At 57.7% G+C, this 17566-nt stretch overlaps 11 protein-coding genes across 11 annotated transcripts; 9 read left to right on the plus strand and 2 right to left on the minus strand.

Moving 5' to 3' along the window:
- Positions 1–63: 63 nt before the first annotated feature.
- On the plus strand, positions 64–3078 carry KRP23_10947 (Calpain-type cysteine protease ADL1; the record flags this gene model as incomplete). Its single annotated transcript, XM_067881445.1, has 1 exon — positions 64–3078. One exon carries the CDS (start codon positions 64–66, stop codon positions 3076–3078), a length of 3015 nt encoding a protein of 1004 aa, XP_067740755.1.
- Positions 3079–3198: 120 nt separating this feature from the next.
- Positions 3199–3501, plus strand: KRP23_10948 (uncharacterized protein; the record flags this gene model as incomplete). The annotated part of the gene is made up of 1 exon (XM_067881446.1): positions 3199–3501. One exon carries the CDS (start codon positions 3199–3201, stop codon positions 3499–3501), a length of 303 nt encoding a protein of 100 aa, XP_067740756.1.
- A 113-nt stretch (positions 3502–3614) lies between these two features.
- On the minus strand, positions 3615–4854 carry KRP23_10949 (Transcriptional activator Myb; the record flags this gene model as incomplete). The annotated part of the gene is made up of 2 exons (XM_067881447.1): positions 3615–3894; positions 3998–4854. The coding sequence occupies 2 exons, from the start codon at positions 4852–4854 to the stop codon at positions 3615–3617; spliced, it is 1137 nt and encodes a 378-aa protein (XP_067740757.1).
- Positions 4855–6224: 1370 nt separating this feature from the next.
- On the plus strand, positions 6225–6722 carry KRP23_10950 (60S ribosomal protein L12; the record flags this gene model as incomplete). The annotated part of the gene is made up of 1 exon (XM_067881450.1): positions 6225–6722. The coding sequence occupies one exon, from the start codon at positions 6225–6227 to the stop codon at positions 6720–6722; it is 498 nt and encodes a 165-aa protein (XP_067740758.1).
- Positions 6723–7319: 597 nt separating this feature from the next.
- Positions 7320–9677, minus strand: KRP23_10951 (Calcyphosin-like protein; the record flags this gene model as incomplete). Its single annotated transcript, XM_067881451.1, has 3 exons — positions 7320–8645; positions 8713–8924; positions 9278–9677. The coding sequence occupies 3 exons, from the start codon at positions 9675–9677 to the stop codon at positions 7320–7322; spliced, it is 1938 nt and encodes a 645-aa protein (XP_067740759.1).
- Positions 9678–11497: 1820 nt separating this feature from the next.
- KRP23_10952 (putative zinc transporter) lies at positions 11498–12519 on the plus strand (the record flags this gene model as incomplete). Its single annotated transcript, XM_067881452.1, has 2 exons — positions 11498–12010; positions 12073–12519. The coding sequence occupies 2 exons, from the start codon at positions 11498–11500 to the stop codon at positions 12517–12519; spliced, it is 960 nt and encodes a 319-aa protein (XP_067740760.1).
- Positions 12520–12783: 264 nt separating this feature from the next.
- KRP23_10953 (Secreted RxLR effector protein 21) lies at positions 12784–13059 on the plus strand (the record flags this gene model as incomplete). The annotated part of the gene is made up of 1 exon (XM_067881453.1): positions 12784–13059. The coding sequence occupies one exon, from the start codon at positions 12784–12786 to the stop codon at positions 13057–13059; it is 276 nt and encodes a 91-aa protein (XP_067740761.1).
- Positions 13060–13320: 261 nt separating this feature from the next.
- Positions 13321–13725, plus strand: KRP23_10954 (uncharacterized protein; the record flags this gene model as incomplete). The annotated part of the gene is made up of 1 exon (XM_067881454.1): positions 13321–13725. The coding sequence occupies one exon, from the start codon at positions 13321–13323 to the stop codon at positions 13723–13725; it is 405 nt and encodes a 134-aa protein (XP_067740762.1).
- Positions 13726–13894: 169 nt separating this feature from the next.
- Positions 13895–14284, plus strand: KRP23_10955 (uncharacterized protein; the record flags this gene model as incomplete). Its single annotated transcript, XM_067881455.1, has 2 exons — positions 13895–13967; positions 14058–14284. 2 exons carry the CDS (start codon positions 13895–13897, stop codon positions 14282–14284), a joined length of 300 nt encoding a protein of 99 aa, XP_067740763.1.
- A 1081-nt stretch (positions 14285–15365) lies between these two features.
- Positions 15366–15635, plus strand: KRP23_10956 (uncharacterized protein; the record flags this gene model as incomplete). Its single annotated transcript, XM_067881456.1, has 1 exon — positions 15366–15635. One exon carries the CDS (start codon positions 15366–15368, stop codon positions 15633–15635), a length of 270 nt encoding a protein of 89 aa, XP_067740764.1.
- A 541-nt stretch (positions 15636–16176) lies between these two features.
- On the plus strand, positions 16177–17514 carry KRP23_10957 (uncharacterized protein; the record flags this gene model as incomplete). Its single annotated transcript, XM_067881457.1, has 5 exons — positions 16177–16433; positions 16503–16589; positions 16668–16952; positions 17020–17123; positions 17198–17514. The coding sequence occupies 5 exons, from the start codon at positions 16177–16179 to the stop codon at positions 17512–17514; spliced, it is 1050 nt and encodes a 349-aa protein (XP_067740765.1).
- Positions 17515–17566: the final 52 nt, after the last annotated feature.

Here is a 17566-nt window from a genome sequence, read left to right on the forward strand (position 1 = left end):
GCGCACAAACCGGCGCGTCGTTTCGTGTCCAAATCCCATCGAGCGCTCGGACACTTGGTGTCAATGCCTCGTCGTGCTCTGACGATCGATTCCTCGGCCTTTTCAGCCTTGGCGGTCGAGGATGAGATCGTCCAGTGGCTTAGAGGCCAGCAGGACGAAGCTACCGGCTCGGTGCCGCTTTACGAAGACCCCGACTTCTCTGCGGAGCTTTCGAGTCTGTACTTCGACCCGAGCAAACTCCCGGACTACTTCGCTCAGCAGAATGGCGAGTCTGCAGGCCACGTGCACTGGTACCGACCGACGGAATACACTGAGGACCCAGACTACTTCAAGAGCCCGGCCGGGTGCGGCGTCCTGCGCGAAGGTTTGCTCAATGATGCGTGGCTGCTGGGCGTGTTCGCAGCGGTGGCTCTGCACCCGGACAACCTCGTGGAAAACCTCTTCGTGTCCGAGTCACTGCACGCCTTCAAGCAGTTTGGCGTCTTCACGTGCCGTTTCTACAAGGACGACACGTGGATGTCGGTGACCACGGACACTCGAATTCCCTACTCGATGGAGCTTCAGCCGGAAGACAAAGTCTCGGGCTCCTTCTCGCCTCCGGGGTCCGCTCTGTACGGCAGCAGTGCTAACAAGAACGAAGTCTTTATCCCGCTCCTGGAGAAAGCGTACGCAAAGCTGCACGGAAGCTACCAGACACTGGATGAGAAATACGGCGGAGGCGTCGGAGGAAGCGCTGGCACGAGCAGTGGACGAATCCTTGAGGCCTTTTTGGACTGCACAGGGGGTAGTGCGCATCGCGTTGATCTTCAGCTGGAGCGCGTCAAGCAATTGCAGTTTGATCAGGCGACAGCGGGGAACCCAGCTGCAGCAGCTTCGAGTCCGTCCACACTCTTGTGGAAGCAGCTACTACGCTATAGACGCAAGAAGTGCATCCTCACGACGCAACTTCGCCAGCTCTCGTTCAACTCACAAGACATCACAGCCATGGGCATCGTGAAGAACCGTCAATATGTCATTCAGCATGTGACTGAGGTGGGGCTACCGTCAAGCGGGGGTCCTGGGGGGTCAGGCTCGGCTAGTCAGCAAGGTTCCGAGGAGGTGCTGCGCTTCGTGAAGCTCAAGACTGTGTGGGGCCGCGGCATGTGGAAAGGAGAATGGTCGAACGACGATAGCAAGTGGGAAGAGCACGCGCAGATCGAGCAGGCGATGCGCTCCGATCCGCGCTGTGAGTTCTCGCGATCAGGACACGACGGCTGCTTCTGGATGCTATGGGAGGACCTGTTAGACACGTTCACCGAGCTCTTCGTGGTGCACGTCTTCGCTCCGGACACTCGCCAGTACAGTGTCCGAGGTGACTGGGTGGGCACAACTGCTGCTGGAGCACCCGTGAAGACCTCCGTCGCGACGGCTCCGGCACCTCCACCAACCGCGGGAGGCGAGGATCACCATCATAATTCTCAACACTCTCCTGCACACGTGGCTCGCTCGAAGGAAATGCTGATCGAAAAGACTCGGTGGGGCTGGCTGCATGACGCAGACCCCAACTGGCACCGCAACCCGCAGTTCAAACTGTCCGTGTCGCTAGAGAGCGTTGGCCATACTGTTGGGGACCCACTCATCGACAAGTCAGTGAGTGGGGTGCTGCTGTCACTTACACAGCGCGACTTTCGACTGTACGGTGGGGACAACTACGCCATCAACTTTGTGCTGCTCCGCGAGAAATTGACTCTCGCGACGGCGTCTTCGAACGAGCCTCCCCCTGCTATCTGGGAGTTCAAGCGCAGTCACGTTGCAGCCGAAGCCCATTCCTACGAAAACTCGGTCTCTGCCATTGACTGGTCTGGTGCTGCTGCCCCTGCAACGCCGGCCACGCCATCCTTGCCGCATCCAGCTACTCCTAGTGCTGGAGCTGTACCTGGAAGTCAACCGAAGACACTGCCGGAGCGTGAGTTGGTCAAGGAAGACGTTACGCTTTCACCGGGAACGGCTTACTATCTCGTCCCGTACACGACCAACCCCAAGGTTGAGATGGACTTCTTCTTGCGCGTAGTGGCGCCTCAGCCCATACGTGTCGAGCGCGTTCCTCCCATTATGTCGGTGATTCGGACCGGGCGCTGGCGAGCCGATGATGGCGGAGCTGCAAACGGGGAGGCCAACGCTGGGGGCACTAGCAGCACCGGCGAGATAGCCAATGCTGGCGGGCCGCTACTGATGTTACCACTGCCCCAAGCTCATGTTGCGGGCGAGGAGAACCCGGCGTGGTGCCAGAATCCGCAGTTCTGGGTTCGCTTCGCAGAGCGCTCACCACGCGAGCTCCGACGGCTGCGCAAATTGCTGTCGGCCAAAGCGCACGTGACTATCAAGATCGTGCTCCGCAAAACCTCTCATCGCGCTTCGCTGGGGACGAAAACGCGTCAGCAGCGTGAAGCAGCCAAGGATCGAGCCAACCTCGTCGGAGTTACGGTCGTACGAGCTGCTCCGTGCATTACCACGCCAGTGGTTGTCGGCGGATCCGGGAGCTCAGCCGCTACGCAGCTTCGTGCGCATGGCAAGGGCCAGAAGACCAACTTCCTGGGCGAAGTTGTCGATTCTCCATTCGCCAAGGCGACAGCGATCAGCGAAGGCTTGATACGAGGAACCAAGCCCCGCGGGAATCAAAAGGCTGAGAGGGCAAATGACGACGACCTGGACGAAGATGGCGAGGCCCCAGCGCAGGCCGAGGCTGGGGCAGCAGGAGTTAATTTCCCAACGCCGAAGTTTGTCGTCAAGCCCACGGAGTGGTGTCGACTGTCTTCGTACACCAGTCCAGCATCCGCATGCCTGTATCTCCGAAAAGTGCCCAAAGAATGGTTACTCGCCTCCGATTCACCTACTGCGGTCAACTCGAGCGGCGGGGGCGGTCTACTAGTCGTTCCAACGCTGGGTGAGCCTGGAGCCGAAGGTTCCTTCGAGCTGCAAGTCGACTGCGACTTCCCGCTGCTCGTGGATGAACTCCCCAAAGGTGCGGGCGCTGTGCAAAGCATGCCAGGGGAATGGACGACAGCGAAATCGGGAGGCTGCCACCTCCATCCTGACTGAAGACAGAACCCGAAGTTCTACCTGCAGATGCAAGGCGTGCGGCCCACCAAAGTACGCGTCACACTTACTCGTTCAGAGCGGGAGTGGAAGTCGCGTTGTCAGCGAGACTCCGTAGGCTCGATGATTGGCTTCTACCTGTTCCGTGGGGGGTCTGGCAAGCTGATGCGTCCCGGAGACTCGTCCGCCGACGGAAGTGACTCGGGCTCTACGGCGCACCCCATCGTTATCAATGGCCGACCGTGGAGCGAGACGGACTTTGTGCCTCTGCACTCTGTGAGTTCCCCTCCGGAACTTGTGCTCTCGGCAGCAGCAAAGGGCGGGTACGTGATTGTGCCTGCCACATACGAACCCGGCAGACTCGGCAAGTTCGTGCTCTCAGTGCAGTGCGACGCTGAGTTCGCACTCACTTGTGGCACCGAGTAGAGAGCCCCAGCTAACAGGAACAGGTAAGTTTGATAATTCACAGTAAAATATAACCCATTAGTTTATCGTCCGACCACAGCGTTCTTCCTCTACGGGAGGACATGTGTTGAAACTCAATGCAATAGCGCTTCTGGCTGCCGTGTCGATAATACGGTAGTGCAGTGGTCTTCAATGTGTTTAGCACTCGCATCGGTGCCGATGTGGTCCCACCACTGCTTCTGCAAGCCTGGGAAGTTGCAGCGATTGCGATTCTCGCAGTCCATGGGAGACGCCAGAGACTGCTGGTCGCTGCCTTCATCGTCAGTCTCGTTGGCCATCGAGCTGCAGTTGCCCTTGTCAGCAGTCTTGGGGTTCAGCATCTCGACGCAGTCCAGGAACAAATCTGCCGAGTTGCTGCGTTCGCGGCCAGGGGTCCCCTGCCGTCTCAGGACGTCCACCCTCGACTTGCCCAGCCACCGCTTCTTGTCCCCCGATGCTGGTGGTGTATCCACCGCACTCGACGTGCTGCCACAGCTGCTGCGACGACGAAAACTCGCGATCCGTAAATTGCAGCCCGGGAAGCCCTTTCCACGCCGACTGGTGGTTCTGCAGCGTCGGTCCTTGATGCGGTACACTCGAGTCCAACTTTACAGCACCGGAAAGTCTGCGGCCCGGAGGAAACAGCGACGAGCTGCCACACTCCACCGGAAAAAGAGCTTTCGGCGACGGCAGCGTCACCGGCATGGGCAATGGCATCGCTGTGCCTCTCTGCGACAGTCGCAGCGGCGACAAGAGCGCTGGAAAGCCAATCGGCGAGCTCACTGACAACGGGGAGGCCAGACTCAGTGCAGTCGACGCTGCCGTAGCTCCGCTCCAAATCGAAGTCGGCGTCCACGTTGAAGTTGTCGGCTCCCCCTTGACCTGTTCCTGTTTCCCTTGTGAGGCTACTGCTACCGTCTTGTTGGCCTTCTCGTTGAGCTTGGCCGCCTGGCGACAGCGGCGTCGGTACGTCGAGTACCAGTGGTTCTTGATGGCGTTGTCGGTCCTGCCGGGCAGCAGCTTGGCGATCTCGGCCCAGCGGTTGCCCAGCCGCTCCTGGGCCGCCAGGATGAGCTGCGTCTCGTCCGCGCGCCACGGCGCCTTGTCGATGTTGGGGTCCAGGAAGTTGAGCCAGCGGGTGCGGCACTGCTTGGGCGTGCGGCCCGGCAGCAGCGTCGCGATCTTGGCCCAGCGCTTGGTGCCGCACTCGCGCACGAAGCGCAGGATCACGGCGTCGTCCTCGGGGGTCCACGCGCGGCGCTTGTCCTGCACGACGGCACCGCACAGGATCGGGCCGTCCGCATTGGCGGACGATACAGAGACAGAGGCCTGCATGAATTTTAAATATGGGAAGGCGCGGTGCCGGGCAATTTGAAGCACTTTGGTGGCGAGCGGGCAGTTGGTCTTGAAGTGAGCGGAGTCGGAAACGGACAGCTACGGCGCGCTGTGGTTGGCTGAAAAGCGACGTCAGCCGCACGTAACGGTCGTCGACGCAGAAACAGGCCATTGCGACCTTTCATTTTTTAGAAGGAAACAAGGGGGATGGGCCGCGTTAGTTTCGACTCGAAAGTGTCTAGGAGCTCCGATCTCCATGCGCTAGCTTTGGCTTGTGCTCAGACCCCGGGCCATCCGGCGCTTGGTCTCGCTGTGATGCTATGCCTTGCCCCGGCGTGTGCGTGTGCGTGTTACAGCCACGTTGGCAACGCTGGCAAATGGCAGGCCCGTCGCAAGCAGATGGCTGCCTGGAGGTGGCGTCAGTGGCCGTTGAAATCACGGAAGAACAGCGAGCGTCGAGACCGATGAAGAGCAAGGGCGGAACATGGCCATGCCTGCGTTGCTGTCTGCAGTGGCGCTCGCACAGCTCGCAAGTAGGCTTGACGCCTTGTACGCACACCGCCTAGAGAACTCTTGCACTTTGTGCGCGTCCTGCAGCCCCACACTCGGCCACGAAGACTGTGGTGGCCGATACGTTCGGATCACCCGTTTCATGCGTGGGCGGCGGCTCCTTCTCTCAAATCAGGTTCAGCATGGTCACGTTGCGCTGCCCTGCGGCTTGCTTGCTAGCTCCACTTGCGGAGGATTGCCGAATGCCAGCGGCGATGTAGCAAGGATCCCATGGCTGCTGGTTCAAGCCGTTGAGCTACCGACGACACAATGCCGCTCAACGGCAGGGTTGTCGAATGTTGGCAGGTTGCAGGCGGTGAGAAAGCAAGCGCATGCATTCATTGCACCAGAGCTATAAGCTGCCGTTGACCCTGGAAACGGCCATCCATGCACACTGCTCAGGTGCAATGGATTCATGCGTGGATAGCTCCTTTGTGTGGAGTGTGGAGACTGTCGACCACTTGAATGCATTTGCTTCGCCTCAATTGTTCAGGGCTCGACACGATGGGAGTAGAATGCAGCCAATATCCAGGCCATTTCCAGCGTCGTTGAAGTGCTGGCGTTCTTCTCCGTCGCACAGCCAACTTCTCCGTCAATGACAGTAAACAACGCATCCCAAAAAACCTTAACAGGGTTTTATTGAACCTATCACCTGACATATCGTATGCTTTGTACCAGGTATTCGTACTTACCGCGAGGTGGCACGTTGGTTGGTCGAGGAGCTACGCGCGCGTCCCGCCAGCCAGTTACGCCGGTCATTCGAGTTCGCTCTCAATCTCCCGAAGCTTCTTCCCCCTTTACTCGCATCCTCTATAAACACCATGGGCGCTCCACCTCCGGCTGGCGAAGAGAAGGTCGTCGTTCTGCGTACGGTGGGCGGCGAGGTTGCCCCTGCTTCGGCTCTGGCCCCCAAGGTCGGTCCGCTCGGTCTGTCCCCCAAGAAGATCGGCGAGGACATCTGCAAGGCCACCAAGGACTGGAAGGGACTGAACGTGACGGTGAAGCTCACGATCATCAACCGTCAGGCCACGGTCACGCTGATCCCCAGCGCCTCGTCGCTGCTGGTCAAGGAGCTCAAGGAGCCCCCGCGTGACCGCAAGAAGGTCAAGAACATCAAGCACGACGGCAACCTGTCTCTGGACCAGGTGATCAGCGTGGCCCGCATCATGCGCGAGCGCTCGATGGCCCGTACCCTGGCCGGCACGGTCAAGGAGATCCTGGGCACGGCCGCTTCGCTTGGCTGCACGGTCAACGGCGAGGCCCCCACGGAGATCCAGCGCCTCATCTCGGAGGGCGAGCTGGACATCCCGGAGAACTAAACTGGATGACAGGAACCTTGCAGATACCTCAGTGATCTAACGGGCGTAACGATCGACCGACGAGGAGGCGGAAGGCGACGACTGCCGACTCGGTTGGTTGACGCACAACCAATACGACCCTGGGAACTTTTTTTGCAGAGCGAAGACGCGATGGTGTTCAAGTGTTTCGTTGGATGGTGGTGCTGTTGTTTGAATGCAGGTTGGTGCATGCGTTGGATCGGCGAAAGGTACGTGGTGTATTGCGTGTAGGATGCATGCGTGTGAGGGCGGGGATTTGTGTTGCCGATGATCGCCAATCAACATACTTTAATATACTCTGATCCGGAATGAGGACAAAGTACAACACGTTGAGGCACACAAATCCCCCCAAGCTGTAGGTAAACGTAGTGTACATGTTTTAGCGCACGTTGGTGCCAACTCTAGGATATTCTTCATGGCGCGTTCATAGCTTACAGTGCAACTTTTACAAACCCAGCTAGCCAATTGATCAATGAAAATCTTGACAAAGTGTCGTCTAAAAACGCCAACAGCGCATTTGATTGTTGTTTCGTAGCGCGTGCTTAATCCACATCCCGAGACGACCCGTGAACGTATGCCTTAGCCGAAGATGATGGAGCTCTGCCCAGCGCCGTGCTGTTTCTTTCGTGCCACTTGGGGGTGGAAGCTGTCGTTCGAGCGCTTGTTAGCGTCGCTCTCGGCCTGGACGCTGCCAGAAGTGCTCACAGACTTGATGTCGTTGATTCCCTGTGCCTGAAGGTTGGCGCGGATGGCCTCCACGTTTCCTGCAGCGATGCCGAGATCGTTCTTCACCTCCTCGATCGTGTGCGAGCCGTCCGCGTGCGTCACGAGAACTCGGCGACAAGTGGTGTTGGCCGACCAGCCCTCACCGCCGCTGATGTGCCAGGCGTTGCGGATCATGAGCTCAAAGTAGTCGTCGTCATCAATAGAAGCGCTCACATTGGCGTAGTAGCGCACGAACTCGTTCGGGTGCACCTTGCCGTCCTTCTCGCCACCGTCAAACGTGTCCAGGAACTCGAGCAGCACCTCGTCCTCCGTCTTGCGGCCCTGCAGCACATCAGGGTGCTGCTTTACGTTGTACTTGCCCTTAACGTCGTTCAGGTCCACGACGCCGCTCCCATCAGCATCCAGGATCTTGAACGCCATAAGAACCAGCTGGGTGCGACGCTCGTTCAGCTCGCCACGCACAGCCAGCAGGAACTCGTCAAAGTTCACGCCACCTGAGTTGTTCGCGTCGATAAAGTGGAAGAGCTCCTCCACTTCCTTCTCCGTCAGATCCAACGCGTGCTCACGGATAGCCTTGCTGAACTCCTCAAGACTCAGCGAGCGGTTGCCGTCGTCGTCCACAATACGGAACTTGCGTCCCAAGCCCCGAATGCCCCTGGCTCCGTGCTCGTACAACGAGTCGCGCAGCATCTCCAGCGACTGCAGCACAGTCTTCGACCCACGCAGCAACTTGGCCGGAAGCACATTGCCGCGACTAATCTCCATATGCTTCTTCACCGGCGCACCGGACGCCGAGTGTGCAATGGGACCCACAAAGCCACCCAGATTGATCAGCGGCACGACGCCCTCAGCGTACTCAGCCCCCCAGCCGCTGCGCACCTTCACGGACGCCACACGGGACTCGCTAATGAGTACAGCCTGCACCACGGGGCGCACGTTCTTGACACTGATCTTGATGAGACTCTGCGTGAGCGCAGCGTTGAGCGCCGCGAACTGCGGGTCCTGTGTGTTCAAGAACCCGAAGCAGATGACTCCATCAAAGCCTCCAAACTCCGTGAGCTTGTTGGCAGCGTAGGGCAATTGCTCCAGCGTCGCCACTGTGAACGTCTCGGACGAGACTTGCAGCTTAGCCAGACAGTTCTGCACTGCGCCGTCCACGATCTCGGCGTCGCTGCTGGTCTTGAGCAGCGCCACACACAGCGACGTCGGGCTGATTCTGATGCTGCGTCTGAGTCTGAGTCTGCACGGGGGCGGGAGGCGGGGACTCCATCTTGACGTCCTCTTGGGCTGGAACTTGAGCCTGCGAGAGGTGCTTGCGGCCCGTGGGGGCGGGCGCTGAGTCGCCTCCGAAGCTCCAGCTGGATCCTCCACCAGGCGGCGCGTGCACGCGCGTGCTGGGGCGCTTGAGCTCGCCCATGTCGGTGCTCGTGAGCGTCGACATGCTATCCTTGGTTGCTTCTGCTAAAGAGGGGGAATGATGGTGGGGATCCTTTTGAGAAAATGAAGTTGGAATTTCACGCGTTTGGATTGGTGGAAATTCAGACATGGATACGCGTCGACCACGTACTTGAAGCATGTACATCATGGAGCTACATGATGTAGCTCCTGCTTTGAGCGTTGAGACTAGAGATCGTTCACTGCTGAGTGTTTGATTAACTGATTTCCTCCGCTGCTCGTCGGCTGAGAACGTTTCCAGCGCTCCACGAGGCGGCATCTGCATTGCCTGCACCTCACTTGGAGCCCTTGAATCCGCCGAGCTGCACCAACGACACGACGCCGTCGGCAAACTCGGCACCCCAGCCTCCCTTCACCTTGACGGACGCCACGCGCGGCTCTCCAAAACACGGCGCGCACTACGGGGCGCACGTTCTTGACGCTGATGTCGATGAAACTCTGCGTGAGCGCCGCGCTCAGGGCTGGGAACTGCGGCTCCTGCGTGTTCAGGAAGCCGAAGCAGATGACACCGTCGAAGCCTCCAAATTCCGTGAGCTTGTTGGCTGCGTAGGGCAATTGCTCCAGCGACGCGACCGTGAACGTCTCAGAGCTCACGGCCTGGCCTTCCAACTTCTCGAAGCAGTTCTGCACCACGCGGTCCACGAGCTCCGCGTCGCTGCTGGTCTTGAGCAGCGCCACACGCACGGCGCCAGCAGGTACAGGAGCTACAACAGCTGCAGACACTACGGGTTGAACGGGGACAGGGAGGAGCTGCATGCGGAGATTCCATCTTGGTGTCCTGCTGGGCCTGGGGCTGCACGAAACGCTTGCGACCCGTAGGGGTGGGTGCCGAGTCGTCTCCGAAGCTCCAGCTGGAGCCGCCTCCGGGCGGGGCGTGCACACGCGTGGTAGGGCGTTTGAGCTCGCCCATGTCCGTGCTCGTGAGGGTCGACATGGCTCTGGTCTGGTGCTGATGTTGGGGAGACACAAAATGGCGGCAACCTTGGATTCAAGATCGGAGCGAATTTTAACCAATGAGGGGAGAATCTGACCAGCCGTGAGATGGCTCCACTTCGCCACCATTTTCGCGTTGCACACCGACTTCCTCGGATTATAGTAGACATCTACATGCAAAAGTGACCAATCATGTTGCAGTATTTGCACCCTCTCGACGCCTCGGCTTATAAGTTCTGCAACAATGTTTTCAATACAAACGTACTAGTATTGGTACCGGTATGACGACATTCCGTCTATGGCTTCCAGCAGTCGCACCACGGCGGCGAGAACCTAACACTCGCCGAGCTTTCAAGGATCAATCGTAAAGTTTATTCATGTGACCTTAGTGAATCGTCTTTTGAGCCTAGTGCTACGGCGGCTACGTGAGAAGGCCAAACTGGAGTATCAGTGTGCAACCAAGAACGGCAGCAGCATAAGGGATCACATAGTCGGCCTAGTCAGTAGACAGCGGCGAAAATAGCACTCTCGTGGTGGACGAGCTCTGGGGGAAGCTCGCAGGTGCTTAACCATGGAACATTGCCGCGCGCTGCAGACAGGTGGACTTTGACGCGTCGTGGAGATGGCAAAGTGCCTCCAAGACTCACCAAAAATTGACCATGAGGGCAAGGCTGTGAGCTGGACAGAAGGCGCTCGCTCTTCTTGAAATTCGTCGCTGAGCGTGAATCCTGGGTGCCAAAGAGCGTAGATTGCGAACCGGACTAAGTCATTTTTGTATGACAGTTTGTATGGATCTAATTGATTGCGCTCTTAGTACAAATACCGGTATCCATAACGGTAGCCTGAATCGGAAGGTCACTTTTTCACAGTGGTACACTGTACCGACATGTAGGATGTCCACTATAAGCCGAGGAAGTCGGTACATTCTTGCTCACGTGTTCGTTGTGCTTATACTCGGGAGCGATAGCTTTTCGACCAGCCAGCATTGCCCAGTGTGAAGTCTAGCAGCACAGCAGGTCTTGTAGCGAGGGTTCTGTTGTGAAGCTCGTTTAACTGTGCTCAATGAGCACTGGAGTCCAAGGAAGCATCAGCGCGTAGACACCTCACTAAAGGCGTGATTTTTCAACAGGTAGTGACAGCGTTCGGCCCATGAAGCCGAGAGCAAGCAACAGCGAAAAGGTGGATGAGAGTCTCATTGTGAGCCTTGGTGTTGAAGGTCGGAGCAGTCTGTTAAACCGGTGCTCAGTCGTGGCTCAGTCGACGCGGTGTGATATCCAATCTTTGAGCTTCCCTGTCCTACGTTGCAAGTTGCTGTCCAGGTCTTGGACTCCAGGACGATCACCTCAATGCACAGCACCACCAGCACAGCATGAATCTCCGCAGTCTGGCTATATCGTCCTGCTGCTAATTCGTCGCTAAAGCGTCAGTTAGCGCGCCCGACTGCGCACGTCAGTATCCAGGTGGCGCGTGCCACATAGAACCGCGCTCGTCGCGTTGTTTTAAGCTTACAATCGGTTGCGATAGCTCACTAATAATCGGCCTAAAAGAGCTGACGTCACTTTCACTCTCCCTCAGGAAGTCAGAAGCGGTCTCCGATCACTTTGCCGCTCCCTGCATCGAGTACATCCGAGCGCTCAAGCCGCATGGAGACCAGCCTCCCCGCCATCAGCGTCACGACGCTCGAGATCCCCGTCGAAATCGACGCCGAGCCCATGAAGCAGCGCGCAGGCAAAGTCCCAGACACCAGAATGCAGGATGAAGAGGTGGCCAAGCCCTTGCTGGGCTCCTCCCGCAGCACCAGACGATTCGCCTACGCGCTGGCATTGGCCATGATCCTCATAACGTTCTACAGCTTCCCCATGCACCACCATTTCCACGGCCGCGGCGGCAAGAACGCGCGCTACGTCTGGTGGTGCGGCTGGCTCACGGCCATCGCCACGGGCATCGGGGCGCTGCCGTTCTACTGGATCCGAGACATGGACAAGTTCTGGCTCGGCATCTGCAATGGCTTGGCGGCGGGCATGATGATCGCGGCCACGGGCTGCTTGTTCTACGAAGGGTGGTACCTCCCTCAAGCCGCGGACTACGCCGTGTCCGTGACCTACCGACTGTTCCTGGGTGCATTCTTGGGCGTGCTCTTCATCAAGTTCACTAAGGTTTTTTGGAAGACTACGAGGACGTGTCCGTGTGTGGATTGAAGGGGTTGGACGCTCGCAAGGCGTTGCTCATCATGGCGGTCATGACGCTGCACTCGGTGTCGGAAGGCATTGGCGTGGGCGTCTCATTCGGCGGCGAAGGCGGCATCCGTCGCGGCCACATCGTCACCATGACGATGGCGATCCACAATATCCCGGAAGGCGTGGCCATCAGTCTGTCGCTCGTGCCGCGCGGCCTCAGCGTCTTCTACGCGGTGCTGTGTGCATCATGTCGAGTGCGCCGCAGCCGATCTTCGCCGTGCCTTCCTTCCTGTTCGTGGAGCAGTGGCTGCCCATCCTGCCCGTGCGGCTTGGGCTTCGCCGGTGGCGCCATGGCCTACGTGGCAGTGCAAGAGCTGCTGCCCGAGTCGCTCGAGGACACCAAGTCCGTCCCCACGACGGTATCGGCCACGGCGTTTGCCTTCATCGTGTTCCTGACGATCCAGATCGCGCTCAGTGGCTCCATCTAGATCGAGTTCGAGGCAGTCTTATGCGTGGGGATAGATGTACGTGGAACTGAGCAGAGCCTCCACCAGAACGATGCAGCTAAGGACTCAGCCAAATGCTTTTATTTACAATCTGTAAATTACAAGACGTAGCGACTGTTTCATCGTTGGATCATGAAAAGCCGTTTGCGACCAGCTGCAGGAAGCCAGACGAGGGGTTTTCTGCCGAAGCGTCATTTCTCAATATTCAAGCCAAGAAGAAGAAGAAGAACTTCCCAAGAAACTAGAATGAAGCTGTCGACGGTGATTTTGGCGCTCGTGTGTTTCGCGCAGCTGCAGGGCGGCAGCTCCGCCAACGAGGCCACCGACATCATGCGCCGCCAACTGCGCGTCGGGAAGGCCGTGGCCTCGCTCTTCGAGAACCAGCACCAGTCGACGCGCGAGCTGGAGGAGAAGATCATGCAGGACGACGACAACGAGAAGGACGCCGAGGTGCAGGCTGAGCCCACCAAGTTCCGCATGCGTCGCCTGCGCTCGCCCGACTACGTGGAGCTCATCGAGTAACTAAGCCAAGAGACACCCCCTAAGATGCAACATAGTGTCGTTCATGTGACTAAAACTCAATCTACAACATGGCTTCTGTAGTCGAGATTCTCGATTAGTTGCCTCCTTCCCAACAGTCTGCGTCTAGTCGCAACGGCGGAGGGCAAGCGCCCGGAGCTAAAGATCCTTGCGTCCTTCCATGACGAAACCAATTAGGATCTCGAGCTTCATTAGCCGCTGCATCTCGCTCACTTTTGAATTGGTGTCCAAGCGAACGGAACGATGAAGATTGGTGCGGTGATCGGGTTGGTCGTGGTGGCGGTGGCTCTGGCTGCAGCTCCGTCGGATGCAGTTCCTCCTCGCAGGCTTGCGAGCCAAGACATGCAGCAGCAAGACGTTCCTCCTCGCAAACGTGTAGCAGACGTTCCTCCTCGCATGCTTGAAGGCCAGCAGCAAGACGTTCCTCCTCGCAAACGTGTAGCAGACGTTCCTCCTCGCATGCTTGAAGGCCAGCAGCAAGACGTTCCTCCTCGCAAACGTGTAGCAGACGTTCCTCCTCGTATGCTTGAGGGAGACGTTCCTCCTCGCAAACGTGTAGCAGACGTTCTCCTCGCATGCTTGAAGGCCAGCAGCAAGACGTTCCTCCTCGTATGCTTGAGGGAGACGTTCCTCCTCGCAAACGTGTAGCAGACGTTCCTCCTCGCATGCTTGAGGCGCAAGAGCAAGACGTTCCTCCTCGCCGACTTGAGGGAGACGTTCCTCCTCGCATGCTTGAAGGCCAGCAGCAAGACGTTCCTCCTCGTATGCTTGAGGGAGACGTTCCCCTCGCAAACGTGTAGCAGACGTTCCTCCTCGCATGCTTGAGGCGCAAGAGCAAGACGTTCCTCCTCGCCGACTTGAGGGAGACGTTCCTCCTCGCATGCTTGAAGGTCAGCAGCAAGACGTTCCTCCTCGTATGCTTGAGGGAGACGTTCCTCCTCGCAAACGTGTAGCAGACGTTCCTCCTCGCATGCTTGAAGGCCAGCAGCAAGACGTTCCTCCTCGTATGCTTGAGGGAGACGTTCCTCCTCGCAAACGTGTAGCAGACGTTCCTCCTCGCATGCTTTCGGGCCAAGACGTGCAGCAGCAAGCAACCCACCAGAGCATCATCGCGGAGGACGGTCTTGAAGAGACAGACAGCGACAACTGGGATGCTGCTCGGGGCGGGGAAGAACCTCAGAAGAAAAACTCTTGCTCAGCAAGCTGATGGACTCTAAGGAGCGGAGAAAGCTACTTGTGTCGGGTAGACACCCACCCAACCGCTACCAACCCACTTGCACAAAGTGGCGTTTGAGCCCTCAACAGCTGATTGTCTTGCTGCAGGACTCGACCGCAAGCCTTGTATGGCAGCTCGATGGAAAATAACAGTAGTATAAGACTTGCTTCACCTTGAACATATACATCATGGAGAATCCACACCACGGATATGCGCCACCCCGCCATAAATTGCACAGATCCGTCAACTTCGCTTGATCCATGTGCGGCCCAAGTAAAGCGCAGTCGGCAGTGCCTTTTTAGTCTACTGCAGTGTCAAACCAGCACGACCTGGGCATCCACAGACAACGGCTTTGCCTTCCTTGCCACAACGTACATCTCAACACAGCATGCGGCTATCCATGCCATCGCTTAAAGCAAGTGAACCCATTCCCAGCTTCAACGAGGGTGAAGCATTTGAAGCCGGTAGGTTCCGCTTCATTTCGAAAGTCGCAACGTACAGCACAGTCCCCAACTACACGGACAGTAAAACCCGACGAGCATCATGCGCACGAGCTTCTTGTTGAACTGGCAACGATCGTTGGCGTGCTGCTGCTACACCGGTCGTGCACGCCGAGGAGGGGAGGATCGAGGTCGGTCAGCTCAAGCGAAGCCCCGCGCGCCGTGCCGAGGAGACCAAGGATAAGGTCGTGACCGCCAGTCTACCCAAGATCGCTCACTAAGGCGGCGGCGACAGTTGGCAGAAGCACTTGGTCGTAACGTAGGCAGTCAATGAAAACCCCTTTACCAGTGCATTCTTCTTGTCCTTCTCACTCCACAGTGTGGAGCCCACACACAACGACATGCTAGCCGTTGGAAGAGTTTGTGGAGGGCCAGATGAAGAAGCCAGTAGGTAGCAAGCAGGTGTGCACCCAGGTTGACGTTGGTCTTCATTTTTGATCGAGCGGACTCCTGCAAACAGCAAAAGACCACGCGCCAAGATGAAGATGATCTGGTTCTGACAGTGCTGAGCTGCTTCGTGCTCAGTCTCGCGCCTGCACACGCCGAAATCTCTCAGCGGCTGCGTCGCGAAGATGACCACGACACCAGAGCCCGAGTCACCACTGGATGTGTTCCTCACTGCGATCCAGGCCGTTGAGAAACCGGAAGACCCCCGTGAACTGCGCAGCGACGATGACGGCCAGGAAGCGATCGAGAACTTTGTTAAGACAATAGAGACGTTTGGGAAGAATGGACGCTTCCGACGCACGGAAGAAGAAGATACGGAGCACCACGTTGACTTCCTGGGACTGATCAATGGTCGCGCTGTGATCAAACCCAAGTCGGAAGAGCAAGAGACGTAGCAGACCGTCTGCAGGCAGTGGAGGCAAGCTGGCGCAGTCATCCTTGGCCAAGCTTCCCGCGAGATGGCCGATAGCAGACCAGCAAAAGCGCTGTGGTCTTATACTGGACCGAGGAGTGGCTCAAAACTTGTGCTCGTTGAGTACTGGGTGTCAATTTGCGAGTGTTTGAGACTTGGAAACAGGAGACGCAGGAGGTTGCAACCATGAAAACAAAGCTCTTTATTTTTCATATCATCAAAATCCTGTTTACTTTTAATATGGTTCGGATACCTGCACGTGCTCGGGCCACGTCGGGATTTAGCAGCGTCTTCGCACGCCCGGGGTTTGCCGGCCAGGAAGCGACTTGGTGCAGCATCGACACGTTGCCACTGTAGTAGGTCGAGCGAGTTGTCCGACACGGGCGGCGTGGTTGACCTGGCTCGGGAAGAACTCATTCGGGCGCACACAAGAATAACCAGCAGCAGCCCAGCCCCCTTGGACGGCAAAGTCCCGAGTCATTCTCCAATTGACTTTTGGACAGCAACCGGCTTCTTCGACGACCATGACGAACGACCACGAGACGCGAATGCCAGAACGACTACGAGGAGCTGGAGCAGGACGCGACGAGCTCAAGCAAGACAACGCGAGGCTGAAGCAACACGAGTTCAATCGGAAGAAACGCGGAGCTGGAACAGCACGCGGCCGAGCAGCAGCGCAAGATCGAGAGACAGGCCGAGGCCGCAGCATGTGCCAGGCACTGACCTGCGAGGTTGCCGCGCTCAAGGGCCACCTACAGAAGAAGCAGGACGACTGGGCCAGGTCGACCGGGACTGAGTGAGGGCTGGAACCGACTCACCGAGCAAGACCCCAATGTGCTTAATGTGAAAGAGAAGCTGGTGTTGGGCGTGACGAAAACAAGGAGCTAAGGGTGGACAAGGAGATTAAAACAAACGTTTTGAGGAGGGAAGCACCCTGGTGATTGTGCAGGCTATTGTGGAGGGGTCGTGCTTCGTTACAGCCGAAAGATGTGGTGCTCGGTGTTGTTCGATGAAGCTACGGCGTCGAGTGCGGCGGATGTTGTGAAGACCCCGATCGACAGCCTCTTCACTGGGAAAATGGCAGAGTTGCAGTTCGACGACAAGTTCCGCACACCACGACGCTGCAGCACGTGAAGCACGTCGGCTACGTGTGCGTGTTGCCGGCGGACTCGCCCAAGCTCTTGGCACTGCTGAAGCAAATACGGACCCTGGTCAGCTGTGGTCACGTTGGCCTGCGCTCCTTGTATACACAGGATCAGTTCTACGAACAGAGGAAAGCGCCTGGAGACAACCCGTACTGGTGCGGGGCAATCTAGATGAAGAACATGAACTGTTTGGCTCTGGATGCGCTTCACCACTACGCCCAGCCGAGCACAGGCAGTCCGTTCGGACAGACTTCAGTGGGGCGAAACGGCGCTGCGTGTGAACGTGATCTCCAATGTCTATCGGGAGTACGAGCAGACGGATAAGTGTACGTGGAGAGCGAGTTCTGGCGCTTCGAGTTGCTTTTGAAGCCATCGAGGCCAGAACGTGCAGCTGTGGCAGCTTCAGCAAAGTGGCAGTGGAAAGCTGCAGCGGAAGAGGCTGGATTCTCCAGGGTGGTGGTGGGGCGACGACAGGCAGCAAAGCCAAGGAAAAGGAAAAAGGTAGTCAAGGTGACGCGTTTGAGCACGTTCCAGAAAAGGAGAAGCTCGATGAGCGCCAAGGCCAAACCGAAGGCGAAGAAGAGCGGCGAGGACGAGGAGATGGGGACGTGGTGGAAGGACTTGCAGTACAGAGGCACCGATTACATGGACATCCTCGCTGGAGACAAGGTTACAGCTGTAGATGGTGTCTCCAAGACACCGCGGAGTCCACTATGATAGTTACATACCACACCTGGGCGGCTTCGAAGACGCTCAGGAAGTAATAAAA

Source organism: Phytophthora ramorum, assembly GCF_020800215.1.
Source record: "Phytophthora ramorum isolate Pr-102 chromosome Unknown Phyram_PR-102_s0011, whole genome shotgun sequence".
Lineage (NCBI taxonomy): Eukaryota > Oomycota > Peronosporomycetes > Peronosporales > Peronosporaceae > Phytophthora > Phytophthora ramorum.